At 46.5% G+C, this 19,940-nt stretch overlaps 1 protein-coding gene across 1 annotated transcript in view; it reads left to right on the top strand.

The window, feature by feature from the left end:
- Window positions 1-19,940, top strand: part of XPO6 (exportin 6) — a gene marked incomplete in the record, with an annotated part of 1,798,279 nt that overhangs the window by 1,382,329 nt on the left and 396,010 nt on the right. The window contains 1 exon segment of the mRNA XM_044089811.1: window positions 9,256-9,427. Within this exon segment, the coding sequence (XP_043945746.1) occupies window positions 9,256-9,427 (172 nt within the window).

Below are 19,940 nucleotides of genomic sequence, written 5' to 3' on the forward strand. Positions count from 1 at the left end.
GCCCATGTTAATAATGACAGGGTCAAGGATGCTGCTACCTCTAGTGGGGGTAAGAACAAGCTGGTCCAGGGCATTGGAATTAATTCCAGGAAACGTTGGGCAAGTGTATTGGTACATTAGTAGTTTTCCCAGTTAATGGTGGGGTAGTTGAAGTCACCCAGTATGAGTGTGTTAGGTTGGACCCTAATATTCTTCAGGGTGCTTAAGAATGTGGAGTGTGTGTTTTGGGACATGGTTGGGGACCTATAGCAGGCTATGACCTGAATCGCTGTCTTAACCAATGTTAGCTGCAGCTGAAGTATCTCTGATGTGTTATGTTGAGCTACCAGTCTGGAGGTGTGCGCATCCTTTATGAATATGGAAACACCACCACCGTTGGAGCTTTGGTCCAAGTTCTGGGGCCGAAAGGTGTGGAATGAGTTATAGCCTGTTAGTGCAGGGGTGCTTTCAGGTGCCTTGAACCAGATCTCTGTAACTGCACAAATGTCGATGTTCTCCATTTTAAGGAGCACTTTGAGTGCATTTCGAGATTGAGACTTCTAGCGTTGAGTAGCATAACCCTCAGATTATATTTGCTTGTAGCTGTTATGGTGGTAAATTGGTCCTCTGGACTTTGCCTAAAAAGGCACTATAGGGGTGGCAAGGGCCTTGGCCTAGTATATGGAATCCCAGGGGTGACAGATGCAGGCCATCTCTGGCAAAGCATCGAGATCTGTCGATCATATCATTTCCCAGGCAGACAGATATTAGGACTATTGGAATGACACCAGAAACTTAGCCAATTATTGAAGTCAATCATTTTTTTGTTTATACTAAACATTACAGATTAGATGTTTCCATAGCAAGATCTGGTTTTGTCAGAGCTATCCTGCATAGGTTTCTTTTTGGCTCTTCTGGGCTTTCTTCCTCCCAAGTTTCCTGTTGAGCTTTTGCTCTCCCTTTTGTGAAGAAGACTGCAAAAGTGATATGGAAGAACGTACAGTTTGTGTAAAGTCTTACCGTAATGGTAGATGTTCTTCTCTTCACATTATTCCCTCCCTCCCTTCTCCCCCTTCTGCTCTACTCTTCCTTTTTCTCATTATGGATGCAAATGTTCCTCCTACATTCCTGGGGCTATTCAGTTTTGAGGTTCATACATCACCTTTCGCCCTGTGCCTTGAGAGGAGTTGCACACGCATAATGTATGTCTGTAAATCTTAAGGCTCTGGTATACTGGCCAGGCATTAGTCTACCCATGACAGGGAATCCCCTTTTGTGAAAAGTACTGCAGCAGTGAAGAAAAGGACATTTACTGTTATAAGATTTTACACAAATGTATTTCCTCTAAGAAGGGCTGATGCAGACAATAATTGGTGTCAGAACCATGGACTAAAACTATATGCCAGGAAATGCACAATAGTATCTTTTGGGAAGTCTTTCACCCCTGGTAACTAACATATTGATAACACACACCTAAGAGGCAGTTCTCTGGAACTTGGAACATACACAGGCCGTAGTCCAGCGTTATTACATGTCTGTGGTAGTGAGGAAATCATTCAAAGTTGTGCAGTTCATAAACAAAGGTATGGCATTGAGCTCCAAGGAGTTTGTTTTTCCTTAGTATTCAGCACTCATCAGTCCTATCACTGAGAACATTTCTCCCATTTGTAATCTATGTAAACAGGGACATCCAACAACTGGAGGATCCACAGAAGTAGTTCAGAAAAACTATGCAGGCCATAAGTAACATGTTTTATATGCTGACTGCCTCAAAGCTCTGTCCCTGTATTCTGTCTCCTATAGGTTGTTGATGGGACAGATATGCCTGGCTTAAAAGGCATCTTTGGACCCAAGTCTGATGTACCTCCTTCACATCTGCAAAACAAGCCTCACTAACATTACCCATTCTAAAAACGTAAATCTTGCCTGTGGTATAAATAGAACTTGCTTGAGAGACAGGTGTCAGACCCAGAGACTACCCTTTCTCTGGAACAAGCTCCCCATCTTTGTATAGCAGAATTCCTACCTAACCAATTCGTGTAACGTGGACATCTTGATGGGGAACTGGACATTCACACCTGGTTTTGCACCAGTGTCTGTAATAGACATAGGTGACCTGTAAATGGTTCATCTTCCAGGCCCCTTGCTTGTAGAGGTTTCATCTTCCAAGCCCTGCTTATACTTCCAAGGATACCAGAACTTGTCAGATATTTGTGATGCATGGCTAGGCTTAAAAAGGCCCCAGTAGTTAGCCTAGTAAATACATATGAGCCTGTGTAATATCACTACACTTTTTTACACCCAACCCCCCACTTGGCAGCCCAAGATTACAGCATTGTCTAACTTGTTTCTTCCCACCTTTTCGTATGTTACATTATAAAGCCTGGATGCTTATCAACCAGAAAAAAGCCTGGATGCTTATCAACCAGAAAAAAGTAGATCTGAAGTAGTTACTTCATTTGCTCTGCAACCTGTGGGTATCGGATCCGAGCCGACAGCTTCACAAGCTACAAGATCCGAGCTCCTAGCTCCTCCCCTACCCATAATCCCCTGCCACTAACTGTATTACCTCAGATCGTTTTTGCCGCGGCTGTAGACAGCTACTTTTTGAAGAGCTCCTTAGCTGACTGGTGAGATTGTTCCTTTTTTCTCTTAGAGAAAAAACTTTTCTTAGTGTTGATTGTGGTGTGTGCGTGTTCAGAACCTATAGCCAGTATAGTTAAATAGTTTCCCTTTTTTGTTTAGTGTTAGTTTTTCTGTGACCCCTCCCCCTCTTAGTGTTTGGGTGTGCGTGCGTTGTGGTCGAGAATGGCTGAAGGCCCAAGGCCGTTTTTTCAAAATGTACTGAGTGTGGCCATAAGCTTTCCCCTGCTGATGGCCACACTCAGTGCGTTTTATGCCTGGGGTGGCCCATTTATGAACAGACTCTAAATCTGTGCAGCCTTTAACCCCCGGGCACTTAGGGACATGAAGAATAAGCTAATCCTGAAGGGCTTGCTTCCCCAGGATTCGGCTGCTTCTTCCTCTCCCGCCAAGGCTCAGGCTGTCTCCACAGCCCCAGTGCCTTCCGTTCCCCCTGCTCAACCGGGGACTCAACCTCCCGCTTCGAGCTCGAGTTCGGGGGACTCTGGTGCCTCTTCCTCTAAAGAGAAGAGGCACAAAGATAAGGAGAGACATAGGTCTCATAAAAGGCGGGCTGAGACTCAACCCTCAGCCCCACCATCTATGCTAGCTAGCTCTCCCTCGAGGGTTTCCGGATCCGCCCCCTCTCGGCTCCATTCACCTCATTTTTCGCCGGAGACTGAGGAGGAGTACCAGTCTCCCTCGAGGTTGTCGAGGCGACCCTCCCGGCCTCCCTCGACTACTTCCTCTAGGTCAACCAGGAGCCTCACCAACGCCGATATGGATCGGATGATGCGACGATTCCTGCAGACCCAAATGCAGATGGGGGTGCTGTTGCCTCCCTCTGTCTTTGCTCCGATCACTCCTTCTCCCACCCGTTTTTGGGTTTTGGAGTCATCGAATCCGGGCCCTTTCGGAGCCGGGGTTTCATCGGCGCCGATAGCTCCGGTCTCTTCGCCGACCATGCCCTTGAGTGTTTCGGATCCGAGTTCTCGGGGCCAAGGGCCGAGCGTCGGATCCGGGGGAGTTGATGTGTCTTCAGCGCCACTGAGGTCGGAGCACTCTTCTCTCTCGGATCCGACCACATTGGCTCCGACTCCGGTCCCTACCTCGGAGCCGAGGAGATTGCTCTCGGAGACTGGGGAGAGTAGTTCTCCTTCGGCTATTGAGGTAGTGGAGAGGGTGCTGTCGAGATCCTCCAGGTCCCTCGTCCGGGCTTCGGATCCTCCCGCACCCCCGCTGCATATGGGTCTATCCTCAGTCATCTGTCCATTGGGACAGCCTGCCCAAGCTCTCCAGCCCGTTTCCGTGGAGGAACAGGAAGCCGTTGACGAGCCCTCCTCGGACAGTCCCACCGAGGAGGTCCCTCGTAAACGGAGCTGTAAAAGGAGGCACCTGGACTCCCCTGAGTCCGTCACCACAGACACTGATTTGGATGAAAGGGAAGTTTCCCCAAGGTCACCACCCCCCCGAGGATGTCTCCTTCGGAGACATCATGGAGATGTTACGTATTAGAGGGGGAATGGTCTGCCCAAAAACCTTCCGTGGACGAATCCGTCTTCCTGGAGGCGTTTGAGGCAGGACCGTCTACCTCCTGGGTGTCCCCTCCGGCTGACCCCTGGTAGACCTTATTACTATCAGGGCGTGGAAGGAGCCCGACACCGTGGAGCCAATCCCGAGATGGCCGGAAAAAGTCCTTGGCCCCCCCATCAGATAGACAGTCGTGGGCCAAGGGGTTTCCGGTCGATGCCATGTTGGTGGCGGCTGCCACGAAGAGAGAACTCGCCCAAGAGAGTTCTTCGGTCCACCTGCCGGATAAGGAATCTCGAGCGCTGGACCGCATTGGGAAGCGGGTGTTTGCTTCAGCGACCTTCTCAGTGAGGGCGCTGAATTATATGGCATATACCATTAGGCTACAGCGAGACTTGATTAAGGACTATGCTGCAGCCCCCCCCCCCCGGAGTCCGTGTCGGTCGAGGACAAGCAGGTGTTTTTGACTCGTATGGCCACTCTAAAATCCATTTCTAACATGTCCATGCGGCTACTCTCTCATGCAACGGAGGGAGCCGCGAGGGCCAGCGGAGCCGGGGTAGTCTTCTGGCATCACGCCTGGCTCCGCCTTTGCGATTTTGCGGAACCCTTCAAGGCGTCCTTCACAAATGCACCCTTTGACGGGTCTTCGCTTTTTGGCAAGACCGTTCACGAAACGCTGGTCCAAAGCGAGAAGGACGGGAAGATGCTGACTGCCGTCGGGGTCCGCTTCTCTAATCCCCAACGATCCTTCTCAAGGAATCAGAGGGGACAAAAGAAGTTGTGGTTCCGCAAGTGTCAGCAATCCCATCCAGCTTCGGACCCCTCGTCCTCCAGAGGCAGAGGAGGACAAGGTGTACGCCGGCCCAGATGCAGGGGGGGGCGCGTAATTTTGGGTCTAGAGAGCCTTTCTCGGACAGACCCACGCAGCAGCCCCGAGGGCTTACCCGACTGTCCATCTCTGGAGGCAGTCGAGGGGTGGTTGATGGAGCATCTGACAAACTGGGAGTCCATTACGACAGATCGATGGGTGCTCCGGATCATATCCAGAGGTTACTCCATTCCCTTCCTAAGCCTTCCCCCTACAAGCAGACGCCTCCCCGATGTTCCACCCGATCAGAGGGAGGCAGCGGCTTCGGAGGTTTTGAAGTTTCTAAGAAAAAGAGCCATCCAGCCCGTCCCCACAGATCAGTCCGGATTGGGTTATTACTCCAGGTTCTTTTAATACCAAAGAAGACGGGGGACCTAAGACCCATCCTAGACTTGTCCACTCTGAACCTGTTCATCCCCAAGGAAAAATTCCGGATGGTCACGCTTCAATCAATTCTCCCCTTGCTGCAGGAGAACGACTGGATGTGCTCTATAGACCTCAAGGATGCGTACTACCACATACTGATGGACAGATGATCCAGAAGTTTCTCCGCTTCCGGCTGGGAGCCAGTCATTTATCAGTTCAGAGTTCTTCCGTTCGGCCTCACCTCAGCCCCCAGGGTGTTCACCAAGGTCATGGCAGTGGTTGCAGCCCACCTGAGACTTCAGGGCATTCAGGTTTTCCCGTACCTAGACGACTGGCACCTTACCGCCGCCAACAGGCATCAACTCTGCATTGCAAGAGATTACGCTCGGACTCTTGCCCAGAGTCTAGGCATCTCAGTGAATCTTCAAAAATCCTTCCTTCAAGTATTAGAGTTCATCGGGGCCAGATTGGATACCTGTACTTCTCGAGCCTTTCTGACGTCGGACAGGCTGAGCAGCTTGTCGCTTCAGGTGCTTACTCTTCTTCAGAGCCAGGCTCCTGCGGCGGAGTTGGTCCTGAGGGCACTAGGGTCTATGGCAGCGGCAATCGGTCTATCCCTTCATGCACGCCTGCGAGTACGGATTTTACAGTGGACCCTCCAGGTTCAGTGGTTGCTATTACTCCACCCGTTAAGTTCTCCGATCCCACTGAGCAGAGTTTGCAGAGACTCCCTTCTTTGGTGGCTTCACTCTTGAGAGCTGAGGCAAGGGAAACGCTTTGTGATTCCCCCGCCCCAAGCCACGTTGACCACGGATGCTTCTCGCCTCGGGTGGGGGGGGGCATTGTTCGGGCAGAACCGTCCAAGGCACGTGGACTTCCCTAGAGACCGCTCTGCATATCAGTGTCCTAGAGATGAGGGCGGTGCTTCTAGCGTTGCAAGCTCTCCATGACCTTCTACCTCTGGGGACTATTGCAATCCAGACAGACAATATGTCGGTAGTCTGGTACACAAACAGGGAGGAACCAGGTCTTATCCCCTTTGTCGAGAAACTATGAGAGTGTGGGATTGGGCGATATCCACCAACCGCTTTCTAGTAGCAACGCACATTCCGGGACGGTCCAACATATTAGCGGACAAACTGAGTCAGATAATTCTCACTCCGTACGAGTGGTCTCTCAATCCATCAGTTGCGAAGCAGATCTTCCGCAAGTGGGGTTGGCCTCGCTGCGATCTCTTTGCTTCTCCATTAAACACAAAATGCAGCGAGTACTTCGCAATACTTCCTCCCGAGGGGGAGACTCCCAGAGATGCTCTAGTTCATGCTTGGCCTCCTGGTCTTCTTTATACTTACCCTCCCTTTCCGCTTATGACCAGGTTCATACAGAAAGCCTCTCAGTTGGGGAGCAAAGTTATCCTCATAGCCCCATTCTGGCCTCGCCAGATCTGGTTCCCATACCTGCGGTCTTGCAGTTTAACTCCCCCTTGGATACTGGAACCCATTCCAGACCTGATTTCACATCCCGCAGGATGTCAAACCCCGAACCTGGTAAACCTCAAGCTTGCGGCTTGGTTGATCCAGTTCCACTGATGGCAAGGACTCCCGGTATCTCATCACCAGTGAAGGCCATTCTGGTAGCGGCTCATAAGCCGGCTACCAGGAAAATATATAATAGCAAGTGGAAACGCTTCTCCATCTGGGCAACAGACAAGGGCCTGGATCCTTTTACAGTTCCTATTCTGACAATCTTGGACTTCCTGTCGCTGACTTTTCGGCAGGGAGCAAGTGGCTTCTACGGTTAAGGTGCAGTTAGCAGCCATTTCCCATTTTCATGTGGGAGATGGACTAGGGTCATTGGCATCCACAAAGTTATGCAAAACTTTCTTGCGAGGCATCTTTCTCTTGAAGCCTCCTGTGAAAACGGAGGTGCCCCCATGGGATTTGACACTAGTCTTGCAAGCTCTGACGAGTTCACCCTTTGAGCCTGCAGACTCGATTCCTTTAAAATTCTTGTCCTGGAAAACTGCTTTTTTGGTAGCTATTACTTCTGCCAAGAGGGTTTCGAAACTCAAGCACTGTGTACCATATCTCATCTCTCACAGGGATAGAGTGTCTCTCAGGACTAACCCGTTTTTCTTACCTAAGGTGGCTTCGGGATCTAATATCAATCAATCAATCAGTTTGCCCGTGTTCTTTCCAAATTTTCAGAATAAGGGGGAGTACATATTGCACAAACTGGACATACACAGGCAACTACGTTTTTACTTGCACAGAACTAAGGATTTTCGCAAGTCTGATCAGTTGTTTGTGTCCTTTGCAAAATCAGCCAGGGGGAAGGGCCATTTCTAAAGTGACCCTAGCAAACTGGATTTGTCAATGTGTAGTTCAGGGGTATGTATCTTCGGGCAAACCAGCTCCTATGGGAGTACACGCTCATTCTACCCGGTCCATCGCCACCTCAGCAGCTTACTGGTCCAGGGTTCCCTTGGACGACATATGTCCAGCAGCTACCTGGTCCTCTTCTCATACGTTCATTTCTCATTATAAACTGGATATGATATCAAGAAGTAGGGCTTCTTTTGGCTCCGCGGTGCTTCGGAATATCCTTCCATAAGGCCACCCAGGTTTATTGTCTAGGTAGCTGGGGACTCTGTCCCACAGGTTGCAGAGCAAATGAAGTAACTACTTCAGATAAAGAAGTTATGTACTCACCATAACGGTCCATCTGAGTAGGTACGTCATTTGTCTGCAACCATCCCCCCCTGCCATCCCCCTAATCTTTTCATGGGTTTTCTTCTGGTCACCTGAAATGTTGCTATCTTGAGGTTAGGTCTTCAGTATACCTCTGTCGAGGTTATGACTTACATTGGGCAAAATCGATCTGAGGTAATAGTTAGTGGCAGGGGATTATGGGTAGGGGGAAGGAAATAGGAGCTTGGATCTTGTAGCTTGTGAAGCTGCCGGCTCGGATCCGATGCCCACAGGTTGCAGACAAATGAAGTACCTACTCAGATGGAACGTTATGGTGAGTACATAACTTCTTTTTTCTTCAATATCACTTACACATGTAACAGTCACTGCTAACTACTCTGTGTCGCATTTAAAATACCTCTAACCACATGGTTCCCCTGCATTTTACCGAGCATATGTTTGACAAATGCAGGGGTGTGATTTAATGTTGGTAGTGCAGATGGCCAAATGGTGGATATGTCGATGGATGATGCAGGTAAGTGGGGTTTGGGGGGGGTGAAGCATGTGCCTGTGAGGGTTGGGGTTACAGTTGGGATGAGTGAAACATGGGTATTGTGTGTGTGTGTGTGTACGTGAGTTTGTGTGCTTTAGGTTAAGAGTTAGTTTGGGGTTAGAAGAAGTGTTTGTGTGTCTGAGTCTGTCTTGTGTTGTAGCAGTTTTACAGGAGGGTTTTAATGATATGGTGTGTAGGGTTAGGGTTGTGGGAAGGGGCAGCATTAGGGTTAGCACCCATTACTAAAGTGGTGCAGGAGATTAACTCTAGATCATTCCTTTTATAGTTTTTATTGGAATAAGCACTTTCGTTCTTGTAGGCTTCTTCAGATCCAGTTCTTACATATAGCACATCTTAGTTATACTTTCACTAATAAGCTGTTCTAGCAGTATGACTGTTTATGGACTCCACTTAACATAAGCAGCTCTCATGAAAGTGAAAATATTGCACACTTGTCTGCAGGACAGTACATTGGACTGATTTGCTTGTTTGCATGTCTGATGTAGACACTACTGTGCTAATTGGCATGAAAGCCATGATGTCAAAATGCCTGAGCTGTGGCTGTTAGACTGCCACTTTTTACTACTGTATTAGTAGTCTTTGCATGCTTAATGTTGATTTTTTTTTTTAAATTCTATTTGCAGAGAGCAGCTGGCTGAAAGCATACTACATGAGGGCAGTGCTGGCTGCCATGTGGTTGAGAAGTTCCTGAAGATCTTGCAGGTGGTAGTGCAAGAACCTGGCCAGGTGTTCAAACCATTTTTGCCAAGTATTATAGCTCTTTGCATGGAACAAGTTTATCCTATTGTTGCTGAGGTATGTTGCAAATAGGGGTATATAATCCTGCTGCCTAGCTGAGAAATGGCTATAAATGTTTTTAATGCTGATTATCCTGTTACAGCTGCACAAATGACAATTTGGTTTTCTGCATCTATTCAAAATATTTGAATATGGTTTTATTATCTTTGTAATATTTAGTAAATTTTATTTGAAGTGCATTCCTTGATTGGATCATGCTGAGTTTATCTACGCTAAAAAATTTCAGTAAGTTCCCACTCCCCATGCACCTTTGACATCGTATATTGATACATATTTGCTCGATGTCCTTACCCTTCATCTCTGCAGTATTCATTACAAATGGGATTCCCTGCTGTAAAGCCTACCATGCAGCTAGTTTACCAAAGTGTACTGTTGCTTTAAGGTACGCTGAACGTCACCTACATGCTACATGTGTAGCATAGAGCATTAAGGTGACATTCAGGCGTACCATCCTCAGAACTACTTTGCTGCCAGTCTGAACGCTGCTTTTAACCGTCGGTCTGTTATCTCCGTCCGTGTTTGCCATTTTTCTGTTTATTGGCTTTCCAGTGATTACTCCGGTTTGCTGAAGTCCTCACTGTTGCAGATTAGTACCTGTTTTTTAATTGTTTTGTGCTGTTTGGGGTTAATGTCATCCAGGAAGGGTAAATGCCAGTGTGGGAGACTGATTCCCCTTAAATACTGCCACGATAAGTGTCGTTTTTGCCTAGGTGCTGCTCATGACCATACATCTTGTTCAGTTTGTCAGGTGTTTGTCCCTAAAACACTTTCTAGTAGGCTTTCTTCCCTTTCATTATATCTTGAGAACCAGCATCATGCACTTCTTGCTAAAGATACTAAGGATGGAACTTCCTGCTGCAAGGGTCAGCCGTCAGGGAAGAAGGTGTATATAAGGTAAGACTGGAATCTTCTGCTGTCCACCCCCTGCCAGGAGTTTCTCCCAAGGTTATTACGAACCCAGAGGCTCACCTGGTTGTTTTGTCAGATTCCTTTACTGCATCTGGGTGGGAGGCCGGTGAGGCTCTGGCGGGCAGCACGTCCATGGCTTTGCAGGCATTTATTTTGGGCGTTCAGGGGAACCATGGTTGACTGTTTCCGAGGGGTTACGCAGTTTTCCGCTCCTAGGGATCCACAAAGTGAGTGGCAGGCCTTTACTCGGGGGTTGTTTAGTGCTTTACTGTCATTTAGGCATCCTCAAAGGGTTTCAGTTCCTTCTCCTCCTTGGTCCTCTTCTTCCCCTAAAAGGCCCAAAGTATTGAATTCTTCTGAGGAAGAAGTGGATTCTGATGATAAATCTCACACTTATTCTACCCAGATTCCTCCCTTAGACTGTCAGTCTGAGGAAGACCGTCATACTCTAGATAATCCTGAGGAAATGTCCATCAGGGACAGTGTGTAGGATGATGAATTTTTTTTTTTTTAAATGGGATTGTGCTCAGGTTTCTGATATTCATAAGAGGGTACTATGAATTACTGCAGATGGAATCTCCTAAACCTGCAGCCATTCCTCCTGTCTTGGCTGCTTTACTGGACGTTTTTTTTCAATGCCTCTAAAGTGCCGGATTCTCTGCCCCCTGCTCCCAAGAAGTCTGATAGGTTTTATAGGGTGCCTGAGGATTGTTTTTTTTTGTTTACATTTCCTGCTGTTGACCCTCTGTGTCAATGCCTCTGATACGCCACCTCAGTTGCTTACTTCATCCAAGTTACTGCCTTCTGACAAGGACAGTAGAACCATGGATAGGCTGGGTAAGAAGGTTTATACTCCTGCTACCCTAGCTTTTAGGGCTATTAATTATCAGACCCATATCTCTAGGTATGTCTTGGCTCTTCTTTCTCAGGCTTGTCAGCTTCTTTCTGATCTTCCAGACTTGGAGTAAATCTTCTGTTCTTTCCTTGCTTGGGTCTTCCTCTTAGGTAGTTCATCATTCTATCAAATGTAGTTATGATGCAGCAGATGCCTTTTCTAGGGCTGCTGCTTTTGGTTCAGTTCTAAGGAGATATTCTTGGCTTAAGCTTCAACCTTTGCCTGATGGGCTAAGTTGGTGGATGCTCCTCTGGGTAATAAACTTTTGTTTGGTGAAGCAGCTGGTTGTTTGTCTCTCCAGAACAAGGGAAAGGATTTACAGGAGCTTAAAAATGTCTTTGTTTCTCCTATGCCTAAATTTCAGCAGAGCTACCATTCTAAGCCAGTTCATAGGCAATCTCTCCCTCCTTCTAAAGATAGGAAAGGTAGTAAACAGTCTCCTCCTGCTAAGTTCACTCAGACTGCAGGCATTCTTAAGCCTTTCTTTCCTGACAAACCAGGTGCTGTCTGACTATCCACCTGTTCCCAACCACATTTCACTTTCTCTTCCTGTGTGGCTCCGAATCACCCAGGATTTCTTGGGTTCTGTCAATCATTCGTCAGGGGTATTTCATGGTCTGGATTTCCCACCCTCCTTTTATGGGTGTTCCTGAGCCGCTTCAGGAACAACTTCCTTTTTTCCCCAGAGGTTCTAAGAGACCTCTTGTCTCAGGGTACTATTCAAGAGGTGCCTGTGTCCAAAGGGGTGAAAGCGTTTTATTCAAAAATGAGTTTATTGCCCAGAAAAGAAGGTACTTTGAAACCTATTCTAGACCTCTTCAATCTAAATACGTTTCTGAAGGTGCCTTCCTTTTGGATGGTGTCCCTTCAGTCCCTTTTTCCTCTCTTGCTCCTTCAGGCCTTTCTGGTGTCTCTGGACCTCAAGGATGCTTATCTCTGTATTCAGATCCATCCTGTCTTCAGGAGATTTTTGCATTTTTCTGTTGCTTCCTGGCATTTTCAGTTCTGAGCTTTGCCCTTTGTCCTTTCTATTACCCCAGAGATATTCACCAAATGCCTTACTCCTGTGTTTGCCTTTTGCAGGCTTCAAGAGATCAAAATCTTTTCTTATCTAGACGACCTGCTGATTCAGGCATCTTTTCCAGCAGTCCTTTTGCAAAATCTTAATTTTACCATTTCTCTTCTTCAGAGCCTGGGGTTCACAATAAACTTCAAAAAGTCTTCCCTGACTCCTTCTCAGGATCATGTCTTTCTGGCTTGCAGGATTCAAATGGTGCCAGTGCTGGCATCCCTGCCTCCTCCAAAGGCATTAACTCATTTCTTTCTTTCAAACTTTTCTTCCCCTGGCCTCCATTACAGCCAGGGAGTTTCTGAAACCTCTGGGGTTCATGGCTTCCCCCATTTTGATGCTCTGTCTGGCCAAACTCCACATGAAAAAGTTCCAGTGGTTTAAAGTTGGTGTGGCTTCAGCATGCGCATCCTCTAGACGTTTCTGTTCCTGTTCTCCCGTGTCTCATGAAAAAACTTCTCTGGTGGATTCCAAAGTTGCTTCTGAATCCAGGGCTCCATTTTCAAGCTCCTCTTCTCCCTCAGGATCTGTTCACAGATGCCTTAGGTGTGGGATGGGAAGCAGCCTTTGGCTCTCTGAAGGTTCAGGGAGTGTGGTCGCCTCGTCAGCAGGAGCAGCACATCAACATCAAAGAGATAAGGGCTGTTTTGCTGGCTGTTGAGGCCTTTCAATCCTCTCTTCTCTCTGGGGCTTCTAAAGGTGTTCACAGACAATACCACAGTCATGTGGTAAATCAACAAACAGGGGGGTACGAGGTCTTAGTCTTTGCCGTCTGGCCACTTCTAGTATGGGATCTGGCTATCCAATATCAAGCGACTCTTCAGGCATTTATATTCCTTCAGATCAGAATGCTGTGGCAGACAAACTGAGCAGGTCCTTCACTCAATCTCATGAATGGATGCTTCACAGGGATGTGTTTGTAGACATTGTTCACCAGTGGGGTACTCCCCAAGTAGATCTGTTTGCCTTTCCTCTTTAAAGGCAACTTCCTTTGTTTTGTGCCAGAGTCCCAGGTCCTCTGGTGTGGAAGGTGGATGTCCTCTCATTTTCTTAGAACGGGATGTTTCTTTATGCATTCCTTCCCCTTCCTGTCATTCCGAGAGTCCTGTTCAAGATTCAACAGGATGCTCCCAAAATCTTGTTGGCGACTCCCTTTTGGCCGCAACAGCACTGGTTCCCTCTACTTCTGCAACTAGCCTATGACAGTCATCACAAGTTACCTCATAGGGTGGATCTCCTCACACAAGACAAGGGTTTTTTTCATCCATCCCCACCTGTCTGCGCTTCAGCTGACACTATTGGTGATAGGGTCTTGATCCCTCAGACATCTTTCTTCTGAGGACTTGCTGCAGGTCCTGCATATGGCCAGGAAACCTACTCCTAGGAAATCCTATTTGTCTAAATGGAAGAGGTCTTCTATTTGGTGTCTTTCTCGTGATCCTGGTTTGGTTCTTTCTTATTTGTGCCAGTTGCTCATGTTTGGCCTGTTCTTCTTTTAAGGCCCACTTATCAGCTCTTTAGCTCCCTCGTTAGCTTCTAGATTTGAGGCTAAGCAATTTCTTAAAGGCATCTTTAATATTATATCTCCTGGGAAGTATGTTCCTCCTCCCAGAGATCTTAATTTAATTCTGGAAAAGTTGACTCGGGCTCCTTTTGAGCCTGCTGTTTCAGCTTTCTTGCAACATTGTTCTTGGAAAACAGTTCTTTAACTCTTACTTCTGCCAGATGGGTGTCTGAGTTGCAAGCGCTTATGGCTTGTCCACCTTTTGTGATATTTCATGAGGACAGGGTGTCCTTGCATACTAATCCTTCTTTTATGCCCAAGGTGGTTAATGAGCTGTCACTTAATCAGTGTATTAATTTGCCTACTTTTTTTCCCTTGGCCGCAATCTGACAGTGCAAGGGTGCTGTGGATACCTTAGATGTGCATAGACAGCTCAGATTTTATTTGGATAAAACTAAAGCTATCAGAAAATCTGACCAGTTATTTGTTACTTTTCATCCTTGATCTTTAGGTTTGGCTGTTTCCAAGCAAACTATTTCCACTTGGATTTCAAAGGCTATTTCCTTTTGTTGCACTTTTTATGGCGAGAGCCTTCCTTCTGTAATGGCTCATTCTATTAGAGCTGTGGCTTCTTCTGGTGCTTTTTTCAAAGGCTTAGATGCTAATTCTATTCTTGAAGCTGCTACCTGGATGTCTGTGCATACCTGTACCAAACATTACCAGCTGGATGGTATCTCCAGAACTAGGGCTGGTTTTGCCAATACCATTCTTCATGGGTTCTTAGCGGACTCTGCTGATGCTTCCTATTCCCAAGTTTCTTTTTGAGCTTTGGCAAACTCTCTTTTGTAATGAATTTTGCAGCGGAGAATATAAGGACGTAGTACAGTTGTGTAAAATCCGGACTGCTGTTCTTACAGGGGCAGTCCATTGTGAGGATGGTATGCCTAAACATCACCTTTATGCCCTACGCTTACACAAGAAGTGTGTAGGTGATGTTCAAAGTACCTTAAAGCAACAGTAGACTTGTAGACTTTGGTAAACTGGCCGGACAGTGGGCTTCATGGCAGAGAATCCCATTTGTGATGAATACCGCAGCAGTGAAGGCAAAGGACATTAATTGTTATGGTAAGATTTTACACAACTGTACTTCCACCAGTGTTTCTTTTAGTCTCTCGAACTTGCTGTGACCACTGTTTAAAGTTTTATGCAGTTATTGCTGTATACTTTAATTTGAGTGCCTGAGTCAAAACTTGTTTCCAGCCTTTGCATTTACTGTCTTAGAGAGGAACACAATGTGAAACATTGCTATAAATGTAAGTGCAGCTGTTCTGGTGGTTGCTATAACATCATGTGATGATGTTTAAATGTGTTTGTGCCCGCTGGTTCTTTTTTTCTTAGTTTGGATCTCAGTCCTGCTATTCTTAATGGTTTTACTCCCTTCCTAAAAGGGGTACCTACCAAGGATATCCTGGAGGCTGCTACCTGGTCTTCAGTGCATACCTGTACCAAACATTACCATTTGTCAGCCTTCTTCAAGTCTAAGGCAGGATTTGCCACTGCCATCCTGCAGGGCATCCTTTCCTCACCTTAATTTTCCTTCCACCCTTCTCAGCTTTGGGAATCATCTCACAAGTCAGGACTGCAACAGTGAATCACGAAGCAAATACTGCAGTTGTGTACACTTAGCATACATGTGGATGTTTGAGTGTAATCACTGTTGAGTATTCTTTCTCTCCCTCCTCTCCCCCAGTCCTACAGGGTAGGCTTGGACTAACTAATCCTATAGTCAAGGGGGACCCTCGTCTTGCCAGTTTTTCTTGCTTAGGTTATTTGGGAAATACCCTTGTCTAAGTTCCATCTTGAGGGGCTTCTACATTCAGGGGCAAGAAAAAATTGAGATTGTGATGTCAGCTGACTCCCCTTATACACAAGCGTACTGAGGTCGGACAGGGTGTTTGCCGGCTATAGGAAGAGGGAGATTTTTCTCTAGTAGTCGGGCTGGCCAAGGGCTTTCACAGTGAGAGATCCTACAAGTCTGGACTGCAGCAGTGAATGCACTCGAACATGTACAGTTATGGTAAGTGTACACAGCTCTATACCCAAGATAGTTTTGAAGAGTCAAAAGGATATATCCAAAATCATTTTGGTGACCCCCCCCCCCCCACTGTTGGTTTGCCCTTCTTAAGGAAGTGGCCAAGGGCAGTTATCACAAGCTTCCTAACAGATTGGATCCATTCACACAAAATGGGGAGTTCGATACACTCCAGTATCAATCGACTTCAGCTGTCTGCCAGTATGATTAAATTTTAATACCTTTAGGCACTTATTTCACAAAGACTTGCAGTAGGTACTAAAGAAAATAAACCTTGCTACTAGAAAACCTGTTGGTAAGTATAAGCAGTTTACTAGTTGGTGCCTAACCAAAAACCTGAGGCTGTTTGGGTATTTTGTACTGGTAATGCTCAAATATTTGTGATTGAGTTTATTTTTTTATATTTGTTTATTGGGGTAGTGGAGTGATCAATACTAATTTTATTCTTTACTTGGGTGAAGTACAAAACCTTTCACAAACAATACAGAAATAGCAATAACAGTGTAGTTCAGACTAGTTGCATAGAAAATATGCATATAAAGACAGTCTAGTTAAACAGTGTGTAATGTACTGTCAAGCAGAATGTAGTGTTCATTGTATGCATTAGTTTCTAAAGGTGGTCAACCTTCAGTAAATCTGAAAGAAGAAGAAAGACTTCTAAAGCACCAAGGATATTGTTAGTTAATATGTCCTGTGTTGAAACAGGAGCATTTGGCTTGGATGAAGAAATCATTTTTGAGGTGGTCTGAATTTGGAGTAAATGTTGATTTTCCTTTAGGTTAATGGGGGACAGTTTGCCAAAGAATAAGACCCTGAGAGCAGATTGCATGTGCAGTGCTGTGGAGTTTGGTTCTAGGGGTAATGAGAATTGATGTGCCTTGTTAGTAGTGTCTCAGGTTCACTTTCTTCATGAAGTGTAGCTGCAAGGAGAAGTAAATGTATGGAGTTGATGTAGTTTGTAGAGTCAGAATCCTAACAGTAGATAAGATCTTTGTTTCATGAGCAGCCATTGGCTTTTTCTAGGGTTCTCACAGAATGGAAACTGTAATAAATCAGCAGATGCAGCTGGAAATTGTCTAGAGTTTGCATGTTTTTCTTGGAGACAAAAGTGAAAATGGGAAGTCTATATCCAAGCTGAGAAAGAGCTCTCTGGCTCGGGATAGAAAAGGCTAAGATGTCCTTCAAGGATGCATCTGCAGTCCTTACAAATGGGTTGTCCTGTCATCAGGCAGCCCTTCGGTCGGCCGGATTCCAAAGTCTGGGTCTGGCCTCGGCTGGTGTCGCACTTCACCCGACGTCATAGCTGCAGTTATTCGGGTATAAAGGCATCAGCCGACGCCATTTTCCTCAGTCTTTCTTGCCGCGTGGCGCCCGAAGCAGAAGCTGTTCGCAAGTGCCGGTTGGTCAGAACCAGAGATTACTACCGAATACTACTACCGAAGACTTCTAAAAAGCTAAGTACCCCGTTGGGGACTCTTTCTTGCCTCAGCCGATGTCAGAAAAAGTGAATAACTGTTTAACTTGTGGGAAACAAATACCTCATAAAGATTTCCACTCTTACTGCTTACCTTGTTTAGGCCCAGACCACGACGTAGCAGCTTGTCTAGCCTGTGCTTCTTTTAACCGGCGGACGCTTAGACGTCGGTCGGAATTTGCTGAGGAGTTTTTCGGCTCCGATTTTGCTTATATTATGCCGTCGGATCCTCCGACTACACAAATATCTAAAAAGCGCAAGGAAAAGGACCGACACTCGCGGTCCGCGGTTTCGGCCGAAACCGCGGTTAAGCCAACCGCGGGTGTCTCGGTTTCGGCTGAAACCGAGCAAGCGGTTCTTCCTTCAGCCGAAAACTTACCTTCTACCGAAGCCTCTTCCAACCTGGTGGAATCAGCTTCTGAAATCCTTCCTGCTGTTGCAGTTTCTCAGGAATTATCTGACACTATTCCCTTGGATATTTCAACCCCTGCACGTGGAGCTGCTAGGCCACCTGCAGCCATGTCCATTAAGGCCTTTGCCAGGGCTAAAGCAGCTAAAACTACTAAATCTGTGCCTGCTAAGACCCCCTCTCACAGGCCTAGCTCTAGTTCACAAATGCTTAGTCTAGCAGAGGATCTCATTTCTTTAATCCGGGGGTCCCAACCTCATCCAGACAGGGCCTCTCACCCGCCTCCAGAGAAGAGGCCTAGAGCAGAGCCCCCTGAGCCAGTTACTACAGATGATTTCTCTGATGATTCAAATGACACAGACCCTCCAGAGGCTCCTTTCTCCCCTTATGAAGACTCTGATGCTGAAGAGTCCATCCCTTCTGCCTCTCCGCCTGAGGAATTTTCCTTTGGGGAAACCTTGCATGCTATGAGGGAACAATTTCAGTGGCAGGGCCAGGATTTCTCAGACTCCAGAAAAAGGCTTAGAACCTTTCTGCATTTACCACAACATAGGCCTTTAGCCATACCTCCAGTTCTTTCTGTTGTAGATGATGCATTTAATGATGCTTGTATTGCTCCTGATTCTCTACCTCCGGCCCCTGCTAAGCCCGATAGGTACTACAGGGTCCCGGACACTCATTACCATTTGTATAAGGCTCCTTTTGCAGATCCCGAGACTATCTCCCAAGGACCTAAGGCTGTAACAGCTACCTCTGCCAAAAACCCCCTCCCCTCTGAAAGGGAATCCAAGTCATTAGAGAGATGGGGTAAAAAAGTTTACACTTCTGCTACTCTTTCAGCTAGGGCCTTGAACTGTCAATTTCACATGATCCAGTATCAAGAATTTATGCTAGACCAGTTAACTAAAAAGCTGACCTCGGATGAACCATTAGACAAAAAATCTGTACAGGAAGTGGTACATAACATTCAGCAAGTCAGTAACCATTCTTTAAAATGCGGCTATGATGCACTGGAGGCTTCCTTTAGATCAGCCATGACTGGCACAGTTATCAGAAGGCATGCATGGTTAAAAGAGCAGGCCTTACCAGACCATGTCAAATCAAAACTATTAGATGCTCCCATGGATAAGATCAATTTGTTTGGCTCTCCTGCACAACAGGTGCTGAAGAAGATGGAAGAGAAAGCAAAATCTGTCCAAACAGTGAAAGATTTCTTACAGGTCCAACCTCCAAGGTTTAGCAGGAATTGGCCCTCCAAAAATTGGTCCTCCAGAGCTCAGAGAGGCAGGAATAGGCGTTCAAGAGGCAGAAGCCAATCCAGGGGTGCCTACAGGGGACGCCAGTGGCAGGGCAACAACCAGTGAGGTACAGCCACAGACACAGCCACCACCGCAGCTACAGGACAATCACAGTGACTTGGCTCTGACACCGCCTACCAGGGAACAACTAGAAGCACCCTTAGGCGGAAAGCTAGCCTTATTTTCAACAAATTGGCACTACATCACAAGAGACAAGTGGATTTTGCAGACAATAGACCAAGGCTACCAGTTTCACTTCCATACTCTACCAGGGAAGAGAGGAATGCCAAACCTACCTCCAAATCAAAAGGCAGAAGCTCTAAAACAAATATCTCAATTATTAAAGATGAGAGCTGTGGAAAAGGTACCATCTATGGAGCAAGGAAAGGGATTTTACTCCAGACTCTTCCTGGTACCAAGAAAAGAGAGCAAATGGAGACCTATTCTCGACCTGTCCGCTTTAAACACATTCCTCATTGTTCCAAAATTCAAAATGCTGACTCTACAGCAGCTTCTTCCCATGCTGGGCAAGGAGTCTTGGCTGGTAACTCTAGATCTCAAGGAGGCATACCTGCACGTCCCCATACGACCAAATTGCAGAAGATACCTCAGATTTCTTGCAGGATCAGAGCATTATCAATTCTCAGCATTGCCCTTTGGCTTATCTACTGCGCCCAGAGTGTTCACGAAATGCCTGGCATCAGTAATTGCTTATTGCAGGCTTCAGGGAATCCAAATATACCCTTACCTGGACGACTGCCTGATACAAGCGGACAGCAAAAACAAGTTAGCAGAAGACTTGAAAATGGTCATTTACCTACTGCAAGCACTGGGATATACAGTCAATATAAAAAAGTCAA

Source organism: Protopterus annectens, chromosome 12.part0, assembly GCF_019279795.1.
Source record: "Protopterus annectens isolate FY-2018-M chromosome 12.part0, PAN1.0, whole genome shotgun sequence".
NCBI lineage: Eukaryota > Metazoa > Chordata > Ceratodontiformes > Protopteridae > Protopterus > Protopterus annectens.